At 29.5% G+C, this 26,653-nt stretch overlaps 2 protein-coding genes across 24 annotated transcripts; both read right to left on the bottom strand.

Moving 5' to 3' along the window:
- Positions 1 to 7,265: 7,265 nt before the first annotated feature.
- Positions 7,266 to 10,907, bottom strand: LOC112778193 (uncharacterized). Its single transcript, XM_025822543.2, has one exon. It carries the CDS (start codon positions 10,802 to 10,804, stop codon positions 7,655 to 7,657), a length of 3,150 nt encoding a protein of 1,049 aa, XP_025678328.1. The 5' UTR covers positions 10,805 to 10,907; the 3' UTR covers positions 7,266 to 7,654.
- A 5,221-nt stretch (positions 10,908 to 16,128) lies between these two features.
- Positions 16,129 to 25,833, bottom strand: LOC112776524 (uncharacterized). 23 transcript variants are annotated; one of them, XM_072227220.1, is made up of 9 exons: positions 25,572 to 25,833; positions 24,869 to 24,990; positions 24,449 to 24,502; positions 22,972 to 23,167; positions 22,509 to 22,645; positions 21,511 to 21,660; positions 20,820 to 20,922; positions 19,975 to 20,098; positions 18,343 to 18,725 (listed from the first exon to the last, which is right to left on the bottom strand). In XM_072227220.1, exons 6-9 carry the CDS (start codon positions 21,604 to 21,606, stop codon positions 18,680 to 18,682), a joined length of 369 nt encoding a protein of 122 aa, XP_072083321.1. In that variant the 5' UTR covers positions 21,607 to 21,660; positions 22,509 to 22,645; positions 22,972 to 23,167; positions 24,449 to 24,502; positions 24,869 to 24,990; positions 25,572 to 25,833; the 3' UTR covers positions 18,343 to 18,679. The 23 variants fall into 23 exon arrangements, 22 of the variants coding, with proteins under 22 accessions (XP_072083321.1, XP_072083316.1, XP_072083322.1 ...); XR_011877304.1 differs by lacking the exons at positions 22,509 to 22,645; positions 22,972 to 23,167; positions 24,449 to 24,502 and adding exons at positions 16,129 to 17,219; positions 17,358 to 17,476 and having other exon boundaries at positions 18,447 to 18,725; positions 19,975 to 20,155; positions 21,511 to 21,657; positions 25,578 to 25,798; XM_072227215.1 differs by lacking the exon at positions 22,509 to 22,645 and having other exon boundaries at positions 19,975 to 20,155; positions 25,572 to 25,830.
- Positions 25,834 to 26,653: the final 820 nt, after the last annotated feature.

Raw genomic sequence — 26,653 nt, 5'->3', positions numbered from 1 at the left:
TTCATCCCATTTCCATTCTTTTTTAGTACTTATTTTTGGAAATAAGCTTTTAGTGTATTCTGTTATATTCTTTAAAAATCCTTGATCAGAAATATAATTTATACACCCTAAAAATCTTTGTAATTGTTTTCTATCTTCTATTTTATTAGGAAATAAATTTACCTTTTCTAGGACATTTGGCTGAAGTTTTAGCTTTCCTTGAGTGGATAGAATTAATCCAAGAAACTCTATTTCTTGTTTTGCTATTCTTGCTTTCTTTTTGCTAAGAACTAATCCTTTTTCTTTACATCTTTCTAAAACTATTAATAATTTTTGAAGATGATCTTCTCTATCCTGTTTTGTAAAAATTAGTATATTATCAATGTACACTAAAACAAATTCATTTAACTCTTTTAGATTTTCTTCCATAAATCTTTGATAAATACCTGGGGCTTGTTTTAATCCGAATGGTAATACATTCCATTCATAGAGCAACACACTTGTTGATTCTTTTGTTGGGCAAGTAAAAGCAGTTAATTTCTTTGTTTCTTCGTCTAAACGAAGTTGCCAATATCCTGATTTTGCATCAAGAGATGAAAACCAAGTTACTCCTTTGATTTTTTCTAAAATAGAATATTTTCTTGGAAGTTTATGAGCATCACCAATAGTTGCTTCATTCATCTTCTTATAGTTAATAACCATTCTTCGTTTTCCCCTTTTAATTTCATTATTGTTTTCGACATAAAAGGCTGGAGCCGCATGAGGACTTTTACTTAATCTTATAATTCCTTTTTCCAAAAGATCTCTACATTCTAGTGAAAACTCTTCTCTATCTCTTGCGGAATAAGGAATTTTATTTGGAACATTTATCTTTTTTGTAGGATCTTTTAATTTAATACTTACTAATTCGTTATTTGTATTTTTAATATCTAAAGGATTTTCAGCACAAATTTCATCCAAAAGTTCTTCTATCTTTATTTCAAGATTATTTTTTGGGATATTTATCTGAAAGTATAAATTTAAATAACATGTCTCTAATATAGAAAATATTTTAAATTTTAAGATCTTATCTATAGTAGTAGTCGGTATTTTTATACGTTTTGATTTTTGATTTATTGAAGAATCGTGTGGAGCTTTTAAAACTATATATGTTAATTCTTGAATGAATGGATGATATAGCTTTAAAAAATTATTTCCTATGATAAAATCCATTCTAGAATCTAACATATATATAGATGGAACAATGAACCTATAATTTTGAATAAAAATTTCAACCGTCTCTGCTTTTTGGTCAATTTTATGTATTGATTTGTCAGCTATTCTAACTCTTAATGGTTTCTTTAATTTTTTCCAATCAAGTTTTATATTTGAACTAGCAAAGCATTGTGTTGCTCCAGAATCTATGAAAGTATTTATAAACTTTTCTGTTATTTTTATAGTAATAAATGTAGCATTATTACTCAGTCTCTGAGTCTGTTTCCGAGACATATTCAAAAATATAGTCTAAGTTATCATCAGATTCCTCTAAAGGTTCCATGAAACAAGACTTAGCAATTTCTATTTGCTTAGTAAGATCCTTTTTATCCTTCTTTTTCGGACATTCATTTGCATAGTGTCCTTCTTCTTGGCAATACCAATATTTACAATTTTCTTTTTTATTCGGGCAATAGTTATTTCTTTGTCTTTTGTTTCTATTATTATTTTCCTTTCTAAAATATCTCTTTTTTCTCCAGTTTGGATAGTATTTTTTTTTTCTAAATTGATATTTTCTTTTTCTTTGAAATTTTTTATTAAGACCATATTTTTGAGGTATCTCTTCATTATCTTGACAGCAAATTCTAATTATATTTGTAAATCTTTTTTGAGTTGCTTCTTGCATACAACGTTCTTTTATTTCCTCTCTTATTGCAGAGGTTGCTCCACCAAAGTTATTTTCAATTGTTCCTCTATTTATTTCTCTTATAAATCTTTCCATTATAAATTTATTAGCAGGATATGGAAGTTTTGTTATATACATACTCAGATAATGATTTTTATCTTCTTCTTTTAATTTGTAATAATGTATTCTATATTCACATATATAAGACTCCACATTACATAGATCATATATCTGAATATTAGCTAAATGGTTTTTTGCTTCTTGATATTCTTTATTATAAACTTCTTGTCTATGATCTATAATATTTTTTTCAAAAAATTCTTTATATAGAATCATCATTATATATAATATCTTATCATAAGCTGTAGTTTTTGTTGCTAATTCTTCTATTATTTGGTTTTCTATTGATGTCATATAATCTCTTATAGTTCCTTTAGTATGAAACCCTATGTAATTCCAAATATCTCTTCCAGACAATTCACTAAGTTTTGGATTAGTAAAGGCTTCTAATAAAAAGGAATTCAACCAATTTTCGAAAATTTCTTTTTCGTTCTTTTTACAGTCTAAATCGAGCATTCTTTCTCCTTCCATTTCCTGGATTTTAGGAACATATTTTGATGATATTTTTGTATATTTTGAATCTTTATTTGTAAACCCTTTTTTAAAAGCATAATTATCAAAACCTGTTTCCCATTTAAATTGAGATTGATTATCCTTAGATATTCCAGCTTCATTTTTTACTTGTATTGGAATTGCTGGTTCTTCGTCACTTGAATAATCTAGAATGTGTTCTTCATTTTCTATATTTTCAGAATTTACTAATTCTTCTTCTATTTAAAAACCATGTTCCATAATATTATTTTCTTGAGCCATTTTTAATTGTTTAAAAAGTATTGTAACTTCTTCTAATTTTTCTTCAATATTCATAATTTCAATGGTGGTTTTACTTTTAAGTCTGTTATGTTGATTATATTTTGGAATTTTTCTTCTTTGGATTCTCTTTTTCCTTATTTCTTTGAAATTTTATGGATATTAATATTTCTTCAAGCATATCTACTATAGAATTTAATTGTGGGTTAAAAGTATGATAAAGATGTGGGGAATCATTTCCATGGTAGTATTTTTTAGAAGTTCCGTGTGAAAAATAAGTCTTTTCAGGTTTTTGAAGTCCTTCAATAAAACTTATAGTAAAATAAAAATTTTGAAAACAATCGTTTTGTATTGATTTTAAGAATTCGGTGTCATTACAATTAACATTGGTTAAAATCATTAATTTTTTATCTATTAATTTTGATAATTTAATTATTTCTTCTCTTAAATCTTCTAATTTACTTTTTTTTTCATTAGGTGACGCTTTTCTTTGTGAAGAGTTACGGTTTTAAGTGAAAAGTGTGACTTTAGAATGTATAGTTTATATTTTGCCACGTAGCATATCTTTAAACTTTGATCTGTACCTTATATTTTACCATAACTCAATGGTTGAATCAGTAATCTAATAACCTATTGCTCTGTCCGAGAAAATTACCAGTTGAATTTTGAAAACAATGGTTTAGACTTTAGACTTTTCCATATTCACTAGAGGACAAAATACATCATGTTCCACTTCACAGCAGGGAAACATGTTACATGGGATAATTGTCCTTATGATGGAAGTAGATAGGATTTTATGTCCAATCCTTACACTGTTGATTATCACGGGTAGTTGGAACATATGCTTTGACCAGCGTGGTTAACGTAATTGGCTTGCAAATTTTAAAGCGCAAAAGTCAAGACATAGAAGAACAAAATTGAGATCCTTCAAAAAAATTTTTAGGTACACTACTTTTGAGAAGGATGTTTCAAATTGGGTCGCAAAATGTAATTACTAATTACATTAACTAAAAGTCTAATAGCCAGTAATTTTATTAAATTTTAAATTTTGACCAACATATAATTAATAAAAAAAATTGAATAATTTTATATTATTAAATAAAATTTTATACCATTAAAATTATTATTGATGACTATTTAATAGTTACAAATTACAAAAATGATTGACTTCTAACACTCTCTTACATTAAAACTGCAACAGATCAGACTGTATTAACTGCATTATATTTTAAGTTTAAGTTGGAAATAAATTACAATACAAGATACATTTCTTGTATATATGAAGAATTGAAAACAGTTGCGTTATATGCCGATGCCTTTGGGTTGATCGATCGAGTAATAATTACGAGTACTCCATAAGCTAAGTCACCTATTCTTTTTAAAATTAGAACTAATACAGGGCTATCATACCCAGCCTCTCCATCATTAGTTCATTTTAGACAATGAGACGGCCAAATCATCACGCATAAATAATGGTGACTTTTATTCTTGTTCTTAAAATTTCATAATCGCCCAAATAGATCCTAGCTAATAGTAATATCATATCTAATTTAAGACAATAGCAATATCCTTACAAATAAAATTCAAGAAATATTTGTTGTATGATGACTGAGGAGGGTTGGTTTATCAGTTACGAGTTGTGTTCTTATATTTGGTGTCCTGTTCATGATCGATAGACGGGGAAGAACTGCCAAGTACTGGTGGTGGCCGCCGTATGCATGGCGGAGGGTACCCTTGCAGCGATATGTTTTTTTCAGGAAGCTGGCAGACTGGGACAGGCGTATTTTGAGCTTCTGGAGTATGGAAGAGTAGCACAAGTGCAAAAGTCAATACTAACAGGTGGTGCTTGGTTATGCATGACATCTTTTCTTCCATTTCCTTGATGAGCTTGAAGTTAATTAGCATCACTCCTATTTATAACGTGAAATAAGATGTATTAGATAAAAAAATAATAATTAAAAATTATTAAATAATAATTTAGTTGGAGTGGAAATGCAACGCGTATCGAACGTATAAGTACAAGATAGATGCAAGGTTTTTCCACGAGGAAGACAAATTCTTACGTATGATAACAAAGAAAGGAGAATTTTTTAATATTTATGTGTTAGAAGAAGAAATAAAAAATAATAAATAAATTGGACCCAAATTAATCCAAAAAAATTTAAATCAAATGTTTGATATCTATTAATTTTTTATTTTTAAGCTTGTTAGTTACTTTCAATCAATTTTACAATATATATGTTAGAAAAATAAATCCATAACAAATTTTATTATAACACAATTAGATTTTTAAAAAAGACACTCTAAAATAAATTAGTACTCTTTAAAATGATATAAGAACTAATTTATCTAATGAAAATAATATTTAAAAATTTTTAAAGAAAAAAAATTATTGAGGATCAAAACATCAATTCCTAAATTTGTTTGAAAATCAGTTTAGGTATTTATTCAAAAATCTATTACATTGTAAAATAACGCAAAGTATGAATTTTTTTCCACCATGATTAAGGAGTAAATATTTTTATATCAGCCGTATTAAGTGTACACTAAAAATTAATTATTTAATTAGTCATTAATATCATAATATATATTAAAATAAAAAATATATATTAAAAATGAATAAAATAATATATATGTTTATACAAATACATTATGATTGATTTAGTGAATAATTTTTAATGTATATATAACATTTTTGTTTTTCCTTGAGCATTAGAAAATATTCACTAAATACTATCAGGAACCTTATTCACTACAAGAAATAATTAGTTCTGTTGCAACATTTTTTTCCTACCATGCTTTAAAAACGTGGCCTAAAATAGTCAACGACCGCATTTTTATAAGAGTGGCAATTGACTAAAATTTTGGCCACAATTTATATGTCACACTTATCAAAGTGTGGCTGTAGAAAAATAAGACATACTTTTAAAGTGTGGCTAGTTTTTAGTTACATTCACATTTTCAAAGCATGCCCATTAATTAGATCTTTAAAGGAGACACTTTAAAATAAATTAGTTCCTCTTCAAAATGATATAAGAATCAATCTATTTAATGAAAATAATATTTAAAAATTAAAAAAAAATTATTGAGGATCAAAACCTCAATTCTTTTTGTTTTAAATTCAAAAAGATTTCGTAATATCTATCTAATATCGTCCGATTGATTGATTATTTGTTAGTTATATTTTTCTCATTTTTAATATTTCACATTTTAAAGTACGAAAATAAAAGTATATGCAAATGACTTAATCGCTTAATCCTCTAATTATTTAGTTTGCAAATTTGGTTATGAATGATTCACAATAAAAAAAATTAATGATTATGAAAAAGAAAAAAAAAATGTTGCGAAAATGAAAATTCACTTTTGTTCCCATAATTGTCTCCACATATATTGTGAAGATTTTATTTATACAAGTGCCTGTTGGTGTTAATGATTTTGATGTTGATGGTTTAAGATTAAAACCACAATGTCTATAATTTTTAACAATCTTATTTTTTTATTATTAGTTGAATTTTTTCATTATTTATTTAAACATTAACACTTTTAAAATTATTAAAATGTATATTCATAAAAATTATTTTTTTGTTCAATTATAACACATCTAAAATTATTAAATTATACATAAAATATTTTTGAAACACATCCAAAAACATAAATCTAAAATTTAAATTTAAACGTTAAAAATAAAATTATTTTTTATTATCTTATTCAATAAAAATTTATGCAATATTTTTTATTTTTTATTATTAGTTAAATTTTTTCATTACTTATTTGAACATTAACGCATTTAAAATTATTAAAATGTATGTTCGTACGAATTGTTTTTTTTTTCCAATTATAACACATATATATAAAATTATTGAGTTATATACAAAATATTTTTTAATTATATCCAAAATCATAAATTTAAAATTTAAATTTAAATGTTAAAAATTAAATTAATTTTTTTATATCTTATTCGATAAAAATTTATTTAATATTTTTTTATTTTTTATTATTAGTTAGATTTTTTCATTACTTATTTGAACATTAATGTTTTTAAAATTATTAAAATAAATGTTCGTAAAAATTGTTTCTTTTTTAATTATGACACATCTAAAATTATTGAGTTATATATAAAATATTTTTGAAACACATCTAAAATCATAAATTTAAAATTACTTATTTGAACATTAACGTTTTTAAAATTATTAAAATGCATAGTTAAGTTAAATTTTTTAGATCTTATTCAATAAAAATATATCTAACATATTTTATCTTAGTATTAGTTGAAATTTTTATTACTTATTTGAACATTAGTATTTATTATTTTTTAATGTCTTTATTAATTTTATTGTTTTATTTTTGGATATAAATTATAATCTATTAGTAATTAAAAATACTAAAATTGAAATAGAAATTTTAAATTTTAAATTTTAATTTTATTTAGTTTATATTTTAAATGTCCATTTAATTTTAAAAATACACTAAATCTATTTGAATGTGTTTATTTTAATTATTTTTAAGTTATTGCAATAAAAAGTTGAATAAAGAACTATTTTTAAAGAACACCTAATTGAACTCATATTTTATATACATTCATTTTAAAATCAAACTTCACATTTCTTCGTGTATCCAGACAAATCACTCTTAGGTAAATATAGAGAGATTACATTTGAGCTCTAACTTATTGGCTAACATTTTTTTACATTAACATGTATATGTATGAATAATGATATATAAACCCATCTTTTCAGTTTTTAAGATAAAGAGCATAAGGGAAACAAGAAAGAAATTGAAAGAAAAAGAAAAAAATAGAGTGGACAAGATAGAAAATAATAAAAAAGTTTGTGTCGACAAAATATACATGTCCAACGACCTTTCTTAGCCACTGATGAACAACAAGAGTAGTGTCAACATTCTTGATTCTTCACTTTCAAATTTTGTTCAATCTTGTTTACTTCTTGCAATTGTAACAATCTTGTGCATTGCATCATCAATGCATTGAAAGTAAGCATGCCTCCAACCTTTTTTCAACAAAAAAACACCAATGAATCCCCAAAACCCAGTAATAAAGCCCAAAGCCACAACAAAGTAGAACAACCATTTTTCTTTCTGGTCTTCTTTGTCTTTGCCATCTTCATCTTCATCATCATCTTCCTGGGAATCATCAACAGGTGCATTACATTGATTTTGTAGTGGAGGCCCACAAAGAGAAGGGTTACCAATGTACAAAAATGGATCATCAAGGGTTTGAAACTGGTTTCCTTTTGGGATTGGTCCTGAAAGGTTGTTGTAGGACAAATTTAAGTGATTTAGAAAAGTTAAACTACTCATATTGTTTGGAATCATGCCTGAAAGCAAGTTGTGGGAAACATCAAAAGATTCTAGCAACTTCATATCTCCTATTTGTGAAGGGATTTTGCCTGAGAACTTATTGTATGATAGATTTAAGCTTTGCAATGCTGTGAGCATAGTTATTCCTTCAGGAATAGATCCACTCAAATTATTATTGGATAAGTCAAAGTCGGCTACTAGTCTTAGATTTGTGCTATAAACAAGTTCTGCTCCTTTCAAGCTCAACATGACTTCTTGTTCATTCTGCAGTTGATCTTGAGAATCTGCATTTGTTTCATTTGATTTCTTTTTCAAAATCATTCCTGCAAGATTCATGATACAATGAGGGATTGGGCCGCTCATCTTGTTGTTAGAAAGAACCAGGATTCGAAGTTCAAGAAGTTGGCATATCTTTGTTGGAATGTTTCCATAGAACTTGTTTTGTGGTAGCCTAAGCAAATACATCGAGGAAAAAAAGTCCCCAATCCATGAAGGTAAAATCCCTGACAAATTATTCTCTCCAAGATCCAAAAGTCTGAGTTGCTTTAGCTTTCTCAAAAATGGTGGAAAGTCTCCATGAAAACTATTATTATTCAAATGCAACCATTCTAAAGAGGGAAGATTACCAATGGAACTTGGAATAATGCCAGATAATCTATTTGATGAAAGATCAATATCACTTACTTCCTGTGTAGCTCTCCAACAATCAGGTATTTCCCCAGAAAAATTGTTGCTTGAAAGATCAAGAATGTACAAAGAGTCTATTTTGCACAATGAATTCGGAATTGATCCATTTAGAAGATTGTTTCCGAGAAGGAAACTCCTAACATTTGGCAATCTATCAGCAATATCATGGGGAACTGAACCGATGAAAGCATTACCAAAGAGGTTGAATAATTGCAGCTGATTAGACCATCTTAGTTCAAAAATCAAGCCCCCTAAATGATTAGAAGACATATCTAACTCTTGCAACCTTAGAAGTTGGCTCAAGCTTTGGGGAATGTTGCCATGCAAATTATTTTTATAAAGATATAGGAACCTCAATTTTGAAAGTTGACCAAGACTTGGAGGAATTGTACCTTGTATGGAGTTTTCTGAAAGATCCAGGATTTCTAGGTTTACAAGTTGCCCAAGACTTCTAGGAATCACACCACTAAAATTATTAGTGGCAAGAAGCAAGGTACCTAGACTGACAAGTTGTCCAACAGAATTTGGAAGAGAGCCATGCAATTTGTTATATGAAAGATACAAATACTTCAAATTTGCAAGTTTTGTTATGCTATTAGGTAGCACACCAACCAATTGATTATAAGTAAGATCCAAGTAACTGAGTTTTTCAAGCAAACCAATGGAATCTGGAATAGTCCCATTCAACTGGTTTTCATAAAGGATTAGTTGTTTCAAGTTTGATAACTTTCCAATAGAAGAAGGAATGGAACCATAGAATAAATTTGAATAAAGTGAGAGGACTACCAGATTTTCAAGTTGCCCTAACCATGCCGGTAGTTGCCCACGAAGTTCATTTTTACTCAAATCCAATTTCTCTAAATCATACCTCATGCAACCAGATTCCATATGGCCTAGATCTCCTTGAATCTCATTGTCGGACAAATCAAATGTTTGAAGATGGCAACAGTTTCCCAAAATTGAAGCTAGAGAACCCTCAACATGACTTAAATTATTCAATGAAACATTTAGATGTTGAAGACCCTTTAAGTCACTTAGCCACAATGGAACAGAATCAATATTGTTCTGAGAGAGGTCAAGATATTTCAAAGAGGTCAGATTCTGAAGAACAGAGGGAAATGAACCACTAAGAACATTACTCCTTAGATTCAAATTAGCAAGGTTAAGAAATTTACCCAACCAAAATGGAACTTCCTTCAACCGATTGTAAGAAAGATCGAGCACAGTAATGGAAGTTGAGTTTTGAAAAGTGTCCAGAAAAGGAGCCTCAACAATTCCATTCTTTGAGAGATTAAGGAATTGGAGTCTAGAGAGGTTTGTGGCGCCACCAAGTTCATGGCGAATCTGCAACTCATTTAGACTGCAATTCGTCAAGTCAAGTTCTAACAAAGAAGGAAGCATATTAAGTACCTGCAACAAATTGTGTGCCTTCCCCATATGCACATCACTCATGTGAAGGTACCTAAGCGCAGAAAGATGAGAAACCCAAAACACATCGTCAGAATACAAAGCATTAAAGCTTAGATCAAGAAACAGCAGTTTTGTAAGGCTTCCAAGACTGAAGGGGATCCTCCCGCTAAAACGAGAGCAAGAAAGGAATAGAAATTGCAGCTGCTGCATAGAAGAATTGACGAACGTGGGAATTGAACTTGCATGAAAATTGTTCCCGCTCAAGTCCAAATAAGTGAGATATTTGAACTGAAACAAAGAAGAATGCAGTTGCTTAGATTCAAGCATGTATTTGCTGAGAGAACAATTTGGTTGAAAATATCCATACTCCCTTGATAGGAAGCATGGATTCCTGAGATCAAGCTTGACAACGTGGCCTGTAACGTTGTCACAACTCACACCATTCCATTGGCAACAGTCATGCTTTTCTTCCCAAGAGATAAGCCGCGATGACGGATCTTTGAAGCTTGCTTTCAGCATGACAAGAGCTTGCCTCTCTTCTTCCAGGCAACCGACTGGTGGGGCATGGCCGGAGGATTGCAGCGCTTGTACTGCCACTGCCAATACAATCGACAGCAAAAGAAAAGCCAAAGAAATGCTTCTTTCGTGCGTTGAGTTTGCCATGGTTGTAAAAAGTGAAAAGAGAAACGAGTACTGTGATTTTTTTTTTTAATTTTCAGTTGGGCAAATAAATTTAGATGATTACAAGCGTTAAATAGGACAAGCACGGGCAAGGTCATATTCGATAATGGCAATTTTATAATGTCTTTTGATTGGTATTTAATTTTTTGTTTAAATTATTTTTTATAATAATTTTAAAATATTTAAAATTTTTAATTTTTATACTTTTAAATTTAAAATTAATTATTTAATTTATTTTAATAATTAGACTATATTTTTAGCTACCATAGTAAAACACTATTCGATATTATCTGTCACAGTCGTAAATTGATGCATTTGAGGTAGAAAAGTCAAACGAAAATTAGTAGAGAGGCTCCAATAATTTTCAATAAAATAGTCGGGTTCATTCAAGATATAAGTACACGTTCATTAATTAATCGAAACTTGAAAATGATGTCCCGTTGAACAAAAAGTCAAGAAACCGTGTTTTCTCTCACTTGATTTAGGCATTGCATGTTATAAATAAATGGCTAAATAGTGTATTTTCTAAAAGGAATATATTAGTTTATTATAGCAACAATAATAAACCTAATTATCCGCATTATAATTACTAGATCGAATTTGATCGGATCGATTTACACAATTTAAATCGATTCATGTTTAAATTTTTTGATAAAAAGATAAATATATCCCTGATTTTTTTTAAAAAAACAAAAAAAAAAAAACTCATAATTTAATGAGTAATGTAAATTAATCGGTTCGACTAAATCTGATAACAATTGGGTTTATTGTTATAAAAAAAATTAGTTTTATTTTAGGGCAAAAAACAGAAATAAGCCAAGGGAGAAAATAATTTACGTGGATAAGCCAAAACAAAAACTGCTTCATGAATCCACCAATACACGTTTATATGTAGTTCGAACCAGCTTGGTTCGAACTCCATTTTTACATAATTCGAACCAGCTTGGTTCGAATTACACACAAACACACGCACACACTAATTCGAACCAGCTTGGTTCGAATTACACACACAGTAATTCATGGTATAATTCGAATTATGCTGTTAAAAAATTAATAATTTATTAAAAAAAATTTATTAAAAAATCTATTAAAAAAATTAATAATTTAAAAATTAAAAAAATACATATTTTATTTCATACGTTAAAAAAAAAAGCTAACAAAATATTTAATTACGAGACTTCTTTAAAATATTAATGAGCTATCAATTCGAATTTCATACAATACTTTTCTGTCCATTTTTAATAGCTCATGAATATTTTTTAATAAATTTTTTTAAATTATACTACAAAAAATATTTTATCCTATGCAAAATAATTTAAAAAAAATGGTTTAAAAAATGTTAGGAGTACTATAAAAATTTGTAATGTTATAATAACTTAGGTAAATACATGCATGTACTCAAATTTTAAATAAAATATTCTACATAGTCAATAATAATTTAGAAATGAAAGAAAATATTTTATTCCATACAAAATAATTAAAAAATATATTTTATTCTATACAAAATAATTTTAAAAAATGGCTTAAAAAATGTTATGAGTACTATAAAAATTTGTAATATTCTAGTGATGTAGGTAAATACATGATAAAAATATTTTTTCTTTAATTTCTAAATTATTAGTGACTATGTGGAGTATTTCTTTAATGTCCTAAGTCATTAGGACATTACAAATTTTTATAGTACTTCTAACATCTTTTAAGTCATTTTTTAAATTATTTTGCATAGAATAAAATATTTTTTTTGTGGTATAATTTAAATAAATTTATTAAAAAATATTCATGATAATTTTTTACTAAAATTATTTAAATTATATGGTGAGATATTACATATTCGAATTACGCATAGGGAAGTTCGAATCACTCTAATTCAAATTATATGGCGAGCAATTCGAATTCTATACAATACTCTTCTGCCCATTCTTGATAGTTCATGAATATTTTTTAATAAATTTATTTAAATTATACCAAAAAAAATATTTTATTCTATGTAAAATAATTTAAAAAATGGCTTAAAAGATATTATAAGTACTATAAAATTTGTAATGTCCTAATGACTTAGGACATTAAAGAAATACTCCACATAATCACTAATAATTTAGAAATTAAAGAAAAAATATTTTTATCATGTATTTACCTAAATCACTAGAATATTACAAATTTTTATAGTACTCATAACATCTTTTAATCCATTTTTAAAATTATTTTGTATAGAATAAAATATATTTTTTAATTATTTTGTATGGAATAAAATATTTTCTTTCATTTCTAAATTATTATTGACTATGTAGAATATTTTATTTAAAATTTGACTACATACATGTATTTACCTAAGTTATTATAACATTACAAATTTTTATAGTACTCCTAACATTTTTTAAGCCATTTTTTTTAAATTGTTTTGCATAGGATAAAATATTTTTTGTAGTATAATTTAAAAAAATTTATTAAAAAATATTCATGAGCTATTAAAAATGGACAGAAAAATATTGTATGGAATTCGAATTGATAGCTCATTAATATTTTAAAGAAGTCTCGTAATTAAATATTTTGTTAGCTTTTTTTTAACGTATGAAATAAAATATATATTTTTTAATTTTTAAATTATTAATTTTTTTAATAAATTTTTTAATAAATTTTTTTAATAAATTATTAATTTTTTAACAGCATAATTCGAATTATACCATGAATTACTGTGTGTAATTCGAACCAAGCTGGTTCGAATTAGTGTGTGCATGTGTTTGTGTGTAATTCGAACCAAGCTGGTTCGAATTATGTAGAAATAGAATTCGAACCAAGCTGGTTCGAACTACATATAAACGTGCATTGGTGGATTCATGAAGCAGTTTTCGTTTTGCCTTATTCATGTAAATTATTTTTTTTCTTGGCTTATTTCTATTTTTTGCCCTTTATTTTAGTTTGTTAAGAAATTAAAAAATAACTCGTCCATTAATGCGTCCAATAATAATGCGACACATAAGTGTTTTTACAAAAAGACGTTTTACGCGTCTTTATGAAAACATCCTCCTTTTTTATGGTTAAAAATTATTAGATAATTTGATATATTTATTTATATAAAAATATTATTTATATATTAAAATTAATTAATAATATATTCGTATATTAATATATATGTTTTAATTTATTTTTAAATATATTTATATTTTAATATATTTTATAATAATAATTAATTTTAATAACTAATTTTAATATATATATAATAATAATAATAATAATAATAATAATTATTATTATTATTATTATTATTATTATTATTATTATTATTATTATTATTATTATTATTGTTTAAATATTTTTCACTATCAACTTAAGATAACTCAAACAGTAGTACCGGGTAACCAAAGCAGCGCTAGATAACCAAAGTTAATTAACCAAAATCAAATAAGGACATGTATCAGTTTAGTAGCTAACCAAATTAGTATAATATTTTACTCTCATTTCAAGAGCGAGAGCACTCTCAAGTCTCAACAATATTTCCTTCTTCCTCTCACGCTCTGTTTACCATGCATGAGTCCATGACAAATATTAATAATGGAATAAGATTAAATTTTTTTATATATAAATAAAATAAATACATAAAACATCTCAAATACGTACAGTGACTCCAAGAAGAATAAAATATGAAAAAAATTAAATACATTGATCTTAGGTGCAGACTCGTATAGGAAATTGAGCATACTTTGGAGGCACATTTATTTTTATACAACAGTGCTGGTACAACAGTATAAAAGTGTGGGAATTTGTGCTACCAAATTTTTAGCGTTGTTGTCGTCGGAAATTATTGAGTTTGGACAAACTGATGGATTGTCTTGCTCCTAGGTAATTTATTTTATTTTATTTTATTTGAGTATTTTGTTTTTATTTTCTTCTCTAATTTTTAGAAAAAAAAAATCAAAAGACTTTTCAAAAATATTTTTTTTTCTTTGTTTAATCTTTGTTCTTGATTAAAGTCTTGTGTTTATGTTCTTGGTTAAATTGTCGTGTTCTTTGAGTTTTTATTTCTTACACCAATTTTTTATCTTTTGGTATTTTCCTTTAAAAAAATTTTCAAAAATATTAATATGTTGTGCCCCTGGAGCATATCCCCTTGGGTGGATTGCTCATAATCTGTCATCTCTTGGTGATATTCCCAGCCACCATTAGGATAATGACTTGAATCATTTTGTGGTGGTGGGCAATATTCCATATGATATAATTGATCAAAAGATGAGGTAAAGTCCATTTGAATTTTGCAAAACACAATCACCAAAGAAAATTGAAATTCATGTCTCAGATGAGAATTTCTTAGTGAGGCAAAAACACAAACACCTTAGTATCAGCAGAAAACAAAAATTAAAAGAACTTAAGTGACAAAAAACAAAGAAAATGCTTAATCTAGACTTATCACCGACTTAATCATTGTTGATCTAAATCAATCCCCGGCAACGGCGCCAAAAGTTTGACGAGGAAAAATCAATTCCGCACAAATTAACCGGCAAGTATATCGGGTCGCATCAAGTAGTAAAACTCACGTGAGTGAGGTCGATCCCACGAGGATTGATGGATCAAGCAACTTTAGTGAAATGACTGGTCTAGTCAAGCTAACATTAATGATGAATTGAATGAAATTGGATCAACAGAAAATAAATTACAGTGAATTTAAAGTGCAGAATGTAAATCAGCAGAAACTTAAATGGCAAGGAAAGTAAAACAGAAAGAAAGACTCATAAGGGAGTGGAGATATCATAATCCACAATGAATCAAATGGATCTCAACTTCCTTCTCAATCATATGAATAGATCTATGGCAGATTGAAATTGATTGGATCCTAATTCCTTGGCAATCCAATCTCTCTAATCACAATCAATATTGCCAATTCCTTGATCTAATTGTCATGAGAAGAGGTTAAGCATGTTCTCTCATCCATAGGCCACACAAATTCTCAAGATCTCAATTCCTCCAAATGGTGTTGATCAAGAGATTTGTGAGAAACAGAACTTCAGTTCTAATTTCCATGATTCCCCTTCCGAAGCTCACATGGAAATTCAACAGATTCAAACCCCTTTCTGGAGTGAATGGATCTCAATCAAAACAGAAGTTATTTCTTAGCTATCCAGATGAATTGAGAGGAAGAAGAATTTTAGTTAATTCATATGAATCATAACAGAGCTCTTCCCCCTAATGAGTTTGGGGTTCATTTGATCATCGCTATAGAAAATACTTGCAGAAAATATAAATTGCAGCAAAGTAAATAAAGCTCAATAAAAACAGAATATAAAATTTGCTGAAAAGAAAGTTGCAGAAGAGAATTGCAGAAATTGAAATTGCATAAGCTAAATTGAATTCAATTCTGAAATGTAAAAGTGCAGAAAAATAAAAGTGTTTACAAGAGCCTTCTATTCTACTCCTACTCCTACTCCTATTACTACTACTGCTACTACTCCTACTGTCCGTGAGAGTCCCTCAAACTGTGAACTAAAGCCTTTTTATAGGCAATCCTAAATTACAAATGAAATTGAAATTGAAAACAAATTACAAACAATTGAAATTCCTATTCTAACTGTTTCTTGTGCCTTTGAGTGATGTCAATGGCCTCTGCTTGCTTTGAAGTTTCAATAGGCTTGAAATCAGATAAATTGAGGCAGAATTCTGCTCCCAGGAGAGCGTAGTATTCATTTGGAGAACGGAGCTCTTTTACACCCACGCGTACGCGTCCCACACGCTTGCGCATCCTTTTGCGTTTTGGCACATCCACGCGTACGCGTCACCTACGCGTGCGCTCCACTTTTGCATTTTTGGCCTATCCACGCGTACGCGTCATGCACGCATACGCGTGACCTTCAACTTTTGCCCTTGTGACGCGTACGCGTGCTATACGCGTGCGCGTCCATATCAGCGCTCTCCAAAAGAGCGTAGCGCTCAAAATATGAGCGCTCCCCACACGTACGCGTCCCCTACGCGTACGCATGGTCTTCAAAAACTTCACTTCCATGCTGCGCTTCACTCACGCGTTCGCACACTTCTTCAGAAATGTCCCATCGACGCGTACGCGTGCTCTACGCGTACGCGTGGTTTTCCAGAATTGCAGCTTCGATGCGTGCGCGTCATGTACGCGTGCGCGTCAGTGTCAAAACTTCAATCCCAAATTTGAAACTTGTCGAAGGCGCTCATTCAGATAACGTAGCGCTCTCTTTGCAAATGAGCACTTATCACATCCACGCGTACGCGTGACGTACGCGTGGGTCTTCAAAAAATCCTTGTTTTGATCATGGGTCACGCTTTTAAAAGCGTGGCCTAAGGTTCCGAAGCGTGCCCAAACTTCAAAGTGTGCTCCAGAATTCCTCTTTTCTTCTTTTAAGCTTATTTTGTGCTTTTTTCTTTTTTTTTTTTCACTTATTTCCTACAAAGTTTATAAAATCAAAAGATCAAAGAAATATACTATTTAAGCACTAAAACACTCAATATTTAGACATTAATCATCAATTTCTTGTATGAAAAAGCATAGAAAATATGCACAAGATGACATGTCATCACGCACCAGTCACGCGTACGCGTCGCTACCAGCTTCTCAAAACTACAATTTCTTGTGTTCCTTCCACTTTTGCATGCTTCCTTTCCATCCTCTAAGCCATTCCTGCCCTATAAACACTGTAAACACTTAACAAACATATCACGACATCAAATGGTAATAAGAGAGAATCAAAATTAGCAAATTTAAGAGCAAAGAAGCATGTTATCAATCATAGCACAGAATTAGGAAAGAAAATGTAAAACATGCGAATTATATGCATAAGTGTAAAAATAATTAATAAAATCCACTCAATTCAATACAAAATAAACCGTAAAATAGCGATTTATCATATACCAATTTGGTTTGATTTAGATTTACCATATACCAATTCGGTTTGATTTAGTTTAGATTTTTTAGCCAAAACCAAAAACTGAACTGATGAAAAAATTACAAGAACACAATCTTTTTATTATTTTCGATTTTTTTTGTTGGATTCATCAATTTTTGTTAGATTACCTTAATTTTAAACTGAATATTTTTTGATAAGATACAAATCAATCCAATCCAAATATCAATAGTTTGAATCATAATCAATTTAAAAATAAATCAATACAATACAAATTATAATCTTTTGAATAAAATTGGATTAGTTTTAAAAATAAAATTTAAATTAATAAAATCCAAATAGTAACAAATTATATCAATTTACCTTAATAGATTGACTCAACATACTGCAAACACGGCTTTATTTTGTTAGCATTGACAACAAGATATGTATATTAATAATTTAATATCAAAACGAGATGTGATAAATAAATAAAAAAAGATAAATATTTACAACAAAAATATTATTTACACTCTAAAATCAACTACCAACATTAATTATCATATATTTGTATATAAATATATATATTGTTTAACTTATTTTTAATATGTATTTTATATTTCAACATATATTTTATACTGGTACTCAATTTTGATAATTGATATTGATGTACACTTAGAATAATCATTTTTAGAAAGGCATATATCAATAAATCAATTTATAAAAAGAAAAATCCTAATAAGGTAAGTATATGAAACCCAAAGCCAAAAACTCCCAATAACCAATATTACCTCTTCTAAGAATAATATTCAAAATTTTCCTGCTAGATTACTCCAGCAATGTCAGCTATAAAATAGATTAATACAATTAATTTATGAATATGACCTCGAAGGGGAAAAAAAAAGGGTAGAAAACCTAAAAAAAAAAAAAAAAGTGTGCATCCGCCAATGAGAAAAGTCGAACTCAACTTCTGCCATAAGTAAGCTTGTAAGTTTCAGGTCATCAAGAACACCATAATCTTCCACTACTGTCTTTCATCTTTCTCCTCCTCTCTTTTGTACGTTGATGGTCTGTACAAACAAATCAAGATACTAATGTTTACGTTACATACCCCAATAGGAAGCATAAGATGCACAAGGTATAATGGCCAAATGAAGAAACAAACGCTAGCATCAGAAGTAAGATCCCATTCGGTAACGTCTTAGAACAAAACTATAGAGATATCGGGAAAGACAACTTGCTTGGACGAGAAAATAGATGGCAAAATGTATCTATCCTAGAAAAAAAAAACTTCTCCAATCTTTTGTCTAATAGAAAACTTAAAAACAATTTTTCTATCTTGTCAATGTCTCCACTCACCATTGTATTGGTGCTTTCAACCTTTCCTATCCTCAGATACTTATCAAATATGGTATCGAGGAAGGCAAGTGTCTACGTAGAAAATGAATATATATTAAAGTGATCCTACATACTACAAGTAATAATTAGGTCAGACATCCAAGTAATTAGTGCTTGGTTAGTAATGGTTATTAAATTTGCTTGTAGGCAAATGTCGTGTGCATCTTTCACAGCTATCAAGATTCAATGAACAACTGCATAACTTTCTATTTATCCATTACTAACTAGTAAGATAACCTATAGTAAGATAACCTATGATGCACGGACACAGATATGAACACGGGACACGATACGATATGAAACAGAACATGTTGACACACAAATTTTAAAATCTTATAAGACACGGGACACGCATACATATAAAATATAAAATATTTTTTAGATAAGTCGTAATGATATTTTGATATTTTATTGATATTAAAATATAAATTATTTTTTTAATTATTTTTAAAGTCTTATTTTAATTATATCAAGTATTTAAAATATTTTTTGTTTTTAATAAATAATGATATATGATATATCTAAATTTATTTCAATGTATTAAGAATAAGACTGGACACGCTGATACGTGATGGTATTTAGGTGTGTCCAAGCGTGTCCGGTGAAAAAATTTTTATTTTTTATTAAGACGCAGGTTGGACATAGCAGACACGCATGTCGGACAAATGTCGGTGAGTGTCGTGTCCGAAATATGTCCAACAAACGAACACGACTTTATTGTACATCATTTAGAGTCATCCTCTATATCCACTGGAGACACAGCTCTAGCATTCAGCACCAAACTTCATAAATGTCAATGTAATATCAACATACATCAACTTTGTTAACTACAAATTCGCATTTCAATCTGTTTGGCAGATAAATTACCATAGTTTCACTATATTTGGTAAGTTCTCAGAAATAGAAATGTTTGGAACGTACCTCCTCAAATATTCTTGTATATCAGTACCGATGTCTGTAATTAGCTCTTCAATAGTTGTAGTACCCTCCTTATAACATTTCAATAGTTTACAAGCATCCAAAAAAGACGCAGATTTATCCATATCTGCAACAAGCAATAAATCTTTTAACTCTTCCTTAAGATGCTCCATCAAAACAACAGCTGCATCGAGAACCAATGATAGTCAGAAAATTAGTATAACCAAACAGTTTGAGTAGCTAGTACACATATTTACCTAAGTACTACCAAAACTGGAATGATATTCAGGAACTTGTTATTAACGACTTGTACTTAGTTACAAGTAATACCGCGAAAACCAATTTGTTGCTATTCTAAATAACTTGACGCAAATCAAGAAGACTTATGATTTATTAATTCTCACCATTAAGCTATTCAACTTATAAATATCGAGAAGTCGGGATAGAGGTTATAGTCCTTCAATTATTTCAAGAGATGCATGCAAAAGTCATGTTAAATGATTAACTTAATCAATTCCTATTACACACAGACATACTGAGAAAAATCTGAGCCAGACCCTTAAAGGAGGCTACACAAAGTCCTACTCTACAGATATGCTTTTTTCTCTTTCTATATTTCTTTTTTTGTTTTCCAAAAGAAAAACATATTAATAATGCAAAATATAATAAAAATACTTGAATCCTGCCTCAACTTAAGTAAACAGTATGTATTATATAAAAAGATGGAACAAGAAAAAGAAGATATATAAATCAACTCAATAGAAGCATAGGAAAACTGCACGCATAATCAAGGAACAGTACACATATAAGAATACAGAAAAGCATGATCTTAAGTAACAAAGTCATACCAATGGCTCGAATAATCTTAAGGTTGAATTTCTTAGCCAGGCCAACATAGCCTATCGTTTTTGCACGCTGAAAGATCAGCAACTTCAAGCTAATTAACATATCCTGCAAAAATGCCAAACTTTGAATATCATTATAAAGAACTTCCATAACAAATCTTAACCTGGAACCAGAAGTGGCAGAGCACATTCTAGTTATCAGACACAATGAGTCAACGACAAAACCAATCAAATATCATGGACTGGATTTGCATACGAAACCCAGTCAAAATGGCAGGCTCTCTATGAAAAACATTTCAACTCACTATTATCCAATTCGATACAAGTCCATTTTTTACCTTCTCTTAAGAATACCTCATCTTAGTCACATTTACTTTCTTCCATATTTTTTAATAATTTATAATTATTTCTACCAAAAAAAAAAGGAGGATGATTGTGTTAGACTTTTGATAGCCAATATAAAACTCTGTCGAATCACAATTGAGTTCTACCAAAATAAGATATGCCAACAGGAATTTACCGATAATGACAAATACTAAAAATATTTAAAATTTTTAATTTAAACACGAGAGCTCTACTTTGACACCTATTTTCTGGTGAAAAATATAACTCAACAAAAATAAACACACAACGAGAATCTAAAATAAAAGAGAACAATGATATTATCCTTAAAGATGATGAACAAAATCCTTACAATCTCAAGCTCTGAAAGGGAGCAAAGCCAGATCAAACATTCAACCTCCAACCTGCTATCTTTATACCCCCTAACCATAGTTCTCAATCCTCCCATGAGGTGTTCCTTATACTGATGATCAAATCGAGAAATGAAAGATCCCAACCCCTGCTAAAAATTATTTTAAAGATAAATTTAGAACCCTTCTTTTTTATTGAAAAAAGAGAACAGGATAAGATTATAACAAGCAAAATCAACATCACACAACTAATATGAAAGACCAGGTGTGTTTTATAGTGATGATCAAATCGAGAAATGAAAGATCCCAACCCCTGCTAAAAATTATATTTAAAGATAAACAATTTTAGAACCCTTCTTTTTTTTTAAAAAAAAAATTAACATCAGAAGTTCACAACTAATATGCAATATTAGAAAACCATGTATGAATCATAACAGGGTAGATTCAAATAGCAACATGTAAACCTTATTCATTTTTTGGGTCAACCATATAAATCAAATTCCATTGCATTGTATGATAACAAACAAAACATTGATCTATGTCCACGAAAATTTGATGTCATTATACATTAGATATTGCCTGACTAACACAAATGCATCCTTTTGTCAAGACATGGATAGGAGTGAGCATTCAACCCAAAAAAACATATGTACCCTCCTATTATGGCCTAAGAATAATACTAACCAAAAGTAAACACAAACAATATCAAGTAGAAAATTGGCAATATAGGAGTAATTGTTGCATTGAGGTGTTAGTTTGTTAACTATAAATGTTAACATTCAATTGGGCAATACACTCACTAGAATTAAATGTTGGTAATTAATCATGATCCATGCAAAGGAAAAGAAACTACAAAATTACAAGCTCTTCAGCAAAGATTTTTTCAAATGCTTGAAAAAAGATATTGAATGAAAATAAAAGCATTGTCCAAAACTAGATGAGAAAGGAACGAGCATGCACAAATTTGTCCATTTCCTTCAAAAGTTTCAGGGGCACAAACCCATTTCCTTTCAGCCTCCGTGCGAACCAAAAGATCTTCTCTTTAACACTTTCAGCTTTCTGATGAAGGCTTTCAAAATTTGAACCCCACTAAGATAGTAAGATGCAAAATTACATCATACTAAGACTGATCTATCACTTTTAGTTAGAAAAAAAAACAAAAACAAAAACGAAAACAAAAACAAAATTAAATTGTGCAGTGCCACCTAAAGCATGAAAGTCTCTTCACACCTCAATCAGTCTCATTTAAACAAAATAACAAGTACAACACAATCAGAGTATTATAGTAACATAATACTAAAAGCAACAACAGAATCAGACAACAATTTCAGAAAAAGTTTATGTAAATTGCAGGGGAAAAAAAAAAGCAAATCCAAAGAACTGAGGACAAAACAAACATCAGGAAAAAAATAGAAATAAAAGATTGTGTGGGGGTGTCATGAATCAGTTTAACATGAACCAACCTTCAGAAATTAAGTAATAAACACAAGAAAATGGCATGTGAAAGGTAGAAAACCAGGCCTTTAAACAAGGCCAGAAGGGCTGAAGGGAAGCACACCGAAGGGAAGCACACCGAAGGGAAGCAGAATAAGAACCAGAAACAGAAACAGAATGTGGCAGGGGTTGGCTGACACCTCTGTGTGTGTGTTACGCAAGGTTCTGAAAACCAAACCAAACATCAAACCATTCATGTTACCAGACTAGAGGTTAAACCAGTAATATTAAATTATAAATAAACACACAATAATAAAAACATGCTCTCTTTGCAAATTAAAAAATACATACAAATTCAAAATCAACTAAAGTCTCATATTTTCATAGTTTTATGAAGCAACTCTCAAGTCTCAAACATAGTGATCAAAACCGAATCGTAACCAAACCGGTCATACGACAGGTCATTGGGTCACTGGTTCCACCGATGGTTTACAAGTTGAATTGGCTAACCCAGTTACAATTAAATAAAAATATAAAATTATAAAAATAAAATTAAAATTAGAATTTAAAATGCTTGTCTGCAAAAACACATTAATAACAATCAAGTATCAATTCTTAAAAATAAATAATAATGCAAAAATAGATATAAATTAATCACTAGTACAAAATATTTTCTTAGCTTAAATGAACACGAGAGCAAAAGATAACACAATCCATAAATCAAGTCCAAGGGGTGGTCTCCAGCATGTTTCTTAATCAGATAATGCAATCCATAAATCACGTCCAACTTAAAAACTTCTTTTTTTGATAGTTGTACTTTCCCAAAACAAAGTAGCATAGGTAGACGGAAAATAAAGAGCATCAAAACAAAGTCTTGACATCAAGAAACAAATCTCAAAGTAATTACCTAAAACAAACTCATTAAACTCACGGGATTTCCAACAAAGCAATGCTTATCCCATAATAATCAAATTTCAAAGTATCAGAACTAGATATCACCTAACTTCATTTACCGCTACTGGTTTAAATTCCAAATTCTATATTTTCCAAGGTTCTGAGAACCAGACTGGTCATCCAACCGCTCTAAGCACTGGTTCACTAGTTTACTAGTCCAACTGGTTCAACTATAGTTTGACCGAAAAACCGTTTTAGAATAAAATAATAAATAAACATTCTAAAATATAATTATAGTCTAATATAAATCTTAAAATATCTTCTAAATTTAAAACACTACATGAAATGTCATCAACCAAAACCATAAGATCTTTATCATCTTTATCAAAATACAAACTCAAGTTAAATAGTAAAAAAAAAATTAAATATTAAAATTGAACATTATGCTTCTAATCCTAAATTGTTTTTACCCATTCATATAATAATTTAAACCTAATATTGAAGCATTTACGACGTTTTTGTAAAGAAATCTTGGTGCTTAGCATATAATACAGTAGGTCATTTTCACAATAAGGGAAATCAAATATAAGAGGTTTTGAAAGGATAAAGAACCTTAAGCATTCGTCATCCTCAACAAGTGTGTGATCTGAAGGAAGGCCAATCACACTTGACATGCCACCGGAGAGAACAAAACCAGCATTTGAGAATGACAAGAAAAGTTGTTCATAAAACCAAAAGGTAACAAAAAAAAAAAGATTGAACATATTTGGTCTATCCAAAAAAATGAGCATACAATCAAATCAATCACAGATGTTCATGTCATTTATAGTTTGTTGCCAAAAAAAATGATGCCAAAGAAACTGAAATTTTTTTTCTAACATTAAGATCCATTGACAGGCACAAATCATCAAAATAAGCTAGTTACTGAATCTTGAAGGCATGTTATGCCTTCAACTCCTTCAGTTCCATATCATTTTCATTAAACAAAGAATTGACTGAGAGAACAATCTTTTAACTTAGTTATGAGCTTACCTATATTTGCTCAAGGCTTCTCCAAAAAAATCTTATAATATGCATTGTCAAAAGAAGTTGGGCTTCCAAAACCTTTACTTCCAAGAGTGTGGGCTCCAGACAAAGCTACAAGTTCTTGTGTTCTGTGAAAGAGAACCCCAAAAGGATAACAAGTTAACAACACATAAGCAAAATGAATTCTAGTTAAAAGAACAAATAATATGCAGAGAATTTTAGCCGATAATGAATAGATTTCGTCTAAGCAAACAAGCAAATATCTTTTAGGTTAGGTAATTACGACATTTTGTTTTCTTGCCTCGATACATTTTGTTTACATATCACCTAGGTATAAAAGTGGTTAAATTCTTGTAGAATTAGGACTATAATGGTAAATTATAGACATGACAATCAAACATTTTTACAATGAATAGTTGTAGAAAACTAAAATAAAAATAATACTTTACACCAGCCAAAAAGAAAAGTAACTTTCCCTTATAGAACAGCAACAAATAATCACCCTAAACCCTGAAATCAATAAATCTATCAACAAAAATTCAAAAACAGCAGAATCAGATATTAAAAAACAGATGCAGTAGCATAACAAATCTATTTTTAGCAATAATTTCAACAACACCACAAAATCAATGATTTCACATTCAGAAATCAAATCATTAATCAAACATTCAGAAATCAGAATAGAGCAAAAAAGAAAAAAGTGAAAAACCCCGACGAAGAGACAACGGCGAACAGCTGGAAGCCTCGAATAGAGAAGCCACGGGAGGGTCTGGGTTTGGGATAGGGGGAAGGAGGAAGCCGCGGAGGCGCCGACAACCACAGACGGCGGCGGCGGAACCGTTGAAGAAGCTAGGGTTTTGGTTTGGGTTGTGAATTGTGATTTGTGAACTTTGAAGAAGCTATGGCTGAGTGACACACTCACGAAGGGGGGTTGTTACTTGTTAGGGGAAGGGGGGACTCACGCGTAGGGTGGGTTTCTTTTTTTTTTTTTTTTTAAATTAGTGAAATGGCGCGGTATTGAAAGAACCGACCGGTTTTCGGTCCGGTCCAACCATCCGATTCCTGACCGGTTCAGCAGTTTCTGGGCAATTTTCAAAATGTAGTTTTAGGCATGGGACCAGACTGTTTCTATCTCCAGTTCCTAGTTCGACCGACCAGTTTAGTCTGGTTTTTAGAATCATAATATTTTTAAGATTGCAAAAATCGAACTAATCATTGAACTGATAATTGGTCCAACCAGAATCTAATCGTGGTTAAACCGATTTCATTAAAGATATAATAAAATTATTAAAAATTTAATACACAATTTCAAATATACAAATTTAATAACTTATTCATGTTTTATCATTAAAATTTATAAAATAAATTTTTTTTAATTAACTTCTAAATTATAACAAAATAATCAGCAAAAGTACTCGTTACAATAATTTTTTCGATACAAACAATATCCCTTTCATACCAGGAAGAAAAACAAACCAGAAGTATAAACTAACAATCTACAAAAAAAAAAGCAATAAATAAGCAAGCAGAACTCATAAAGGGTTAAAATTATTAATTTCAACCCCCTCAATACCCACAGATCTAGCTTCCCACTCCTTCAACCAATGCATAACTGATATCAGTACCTCTTTTAACACCACCAAATTGCACTTACCACCATTAAATATAATTTCGTTTCGATGCTTCCACAAACACCACAACACCGAGAAAAAAACCATCATCCACAGAACCTTTCCCCCCTTATTTTACTCTACAATCCATCCAAGAATTGAAACATTCTCTCACCGAGTC

The sequence above is a fragment of the Arachis hypogaea genome, chromosome 19 (assembly GCF_003086295.3).
Source record: "Arachis hypogaea cultivar Tifrunner chromosome 19, arahy.Tifrunner.gnm2.J5K5, whole genome shotgun sequence".
NCBI classification, from domain to species: Eukaryota; Viridiplantae; Streptophyta; class Magnoliopsida; order Fabales; family Fabaceae; genus Arachis; species Arachis hypogaea.
Note: the sequence above shows the minus strand (reverse complement) of the source record. Positions and strands in the feature narration are given on the sequence as shown.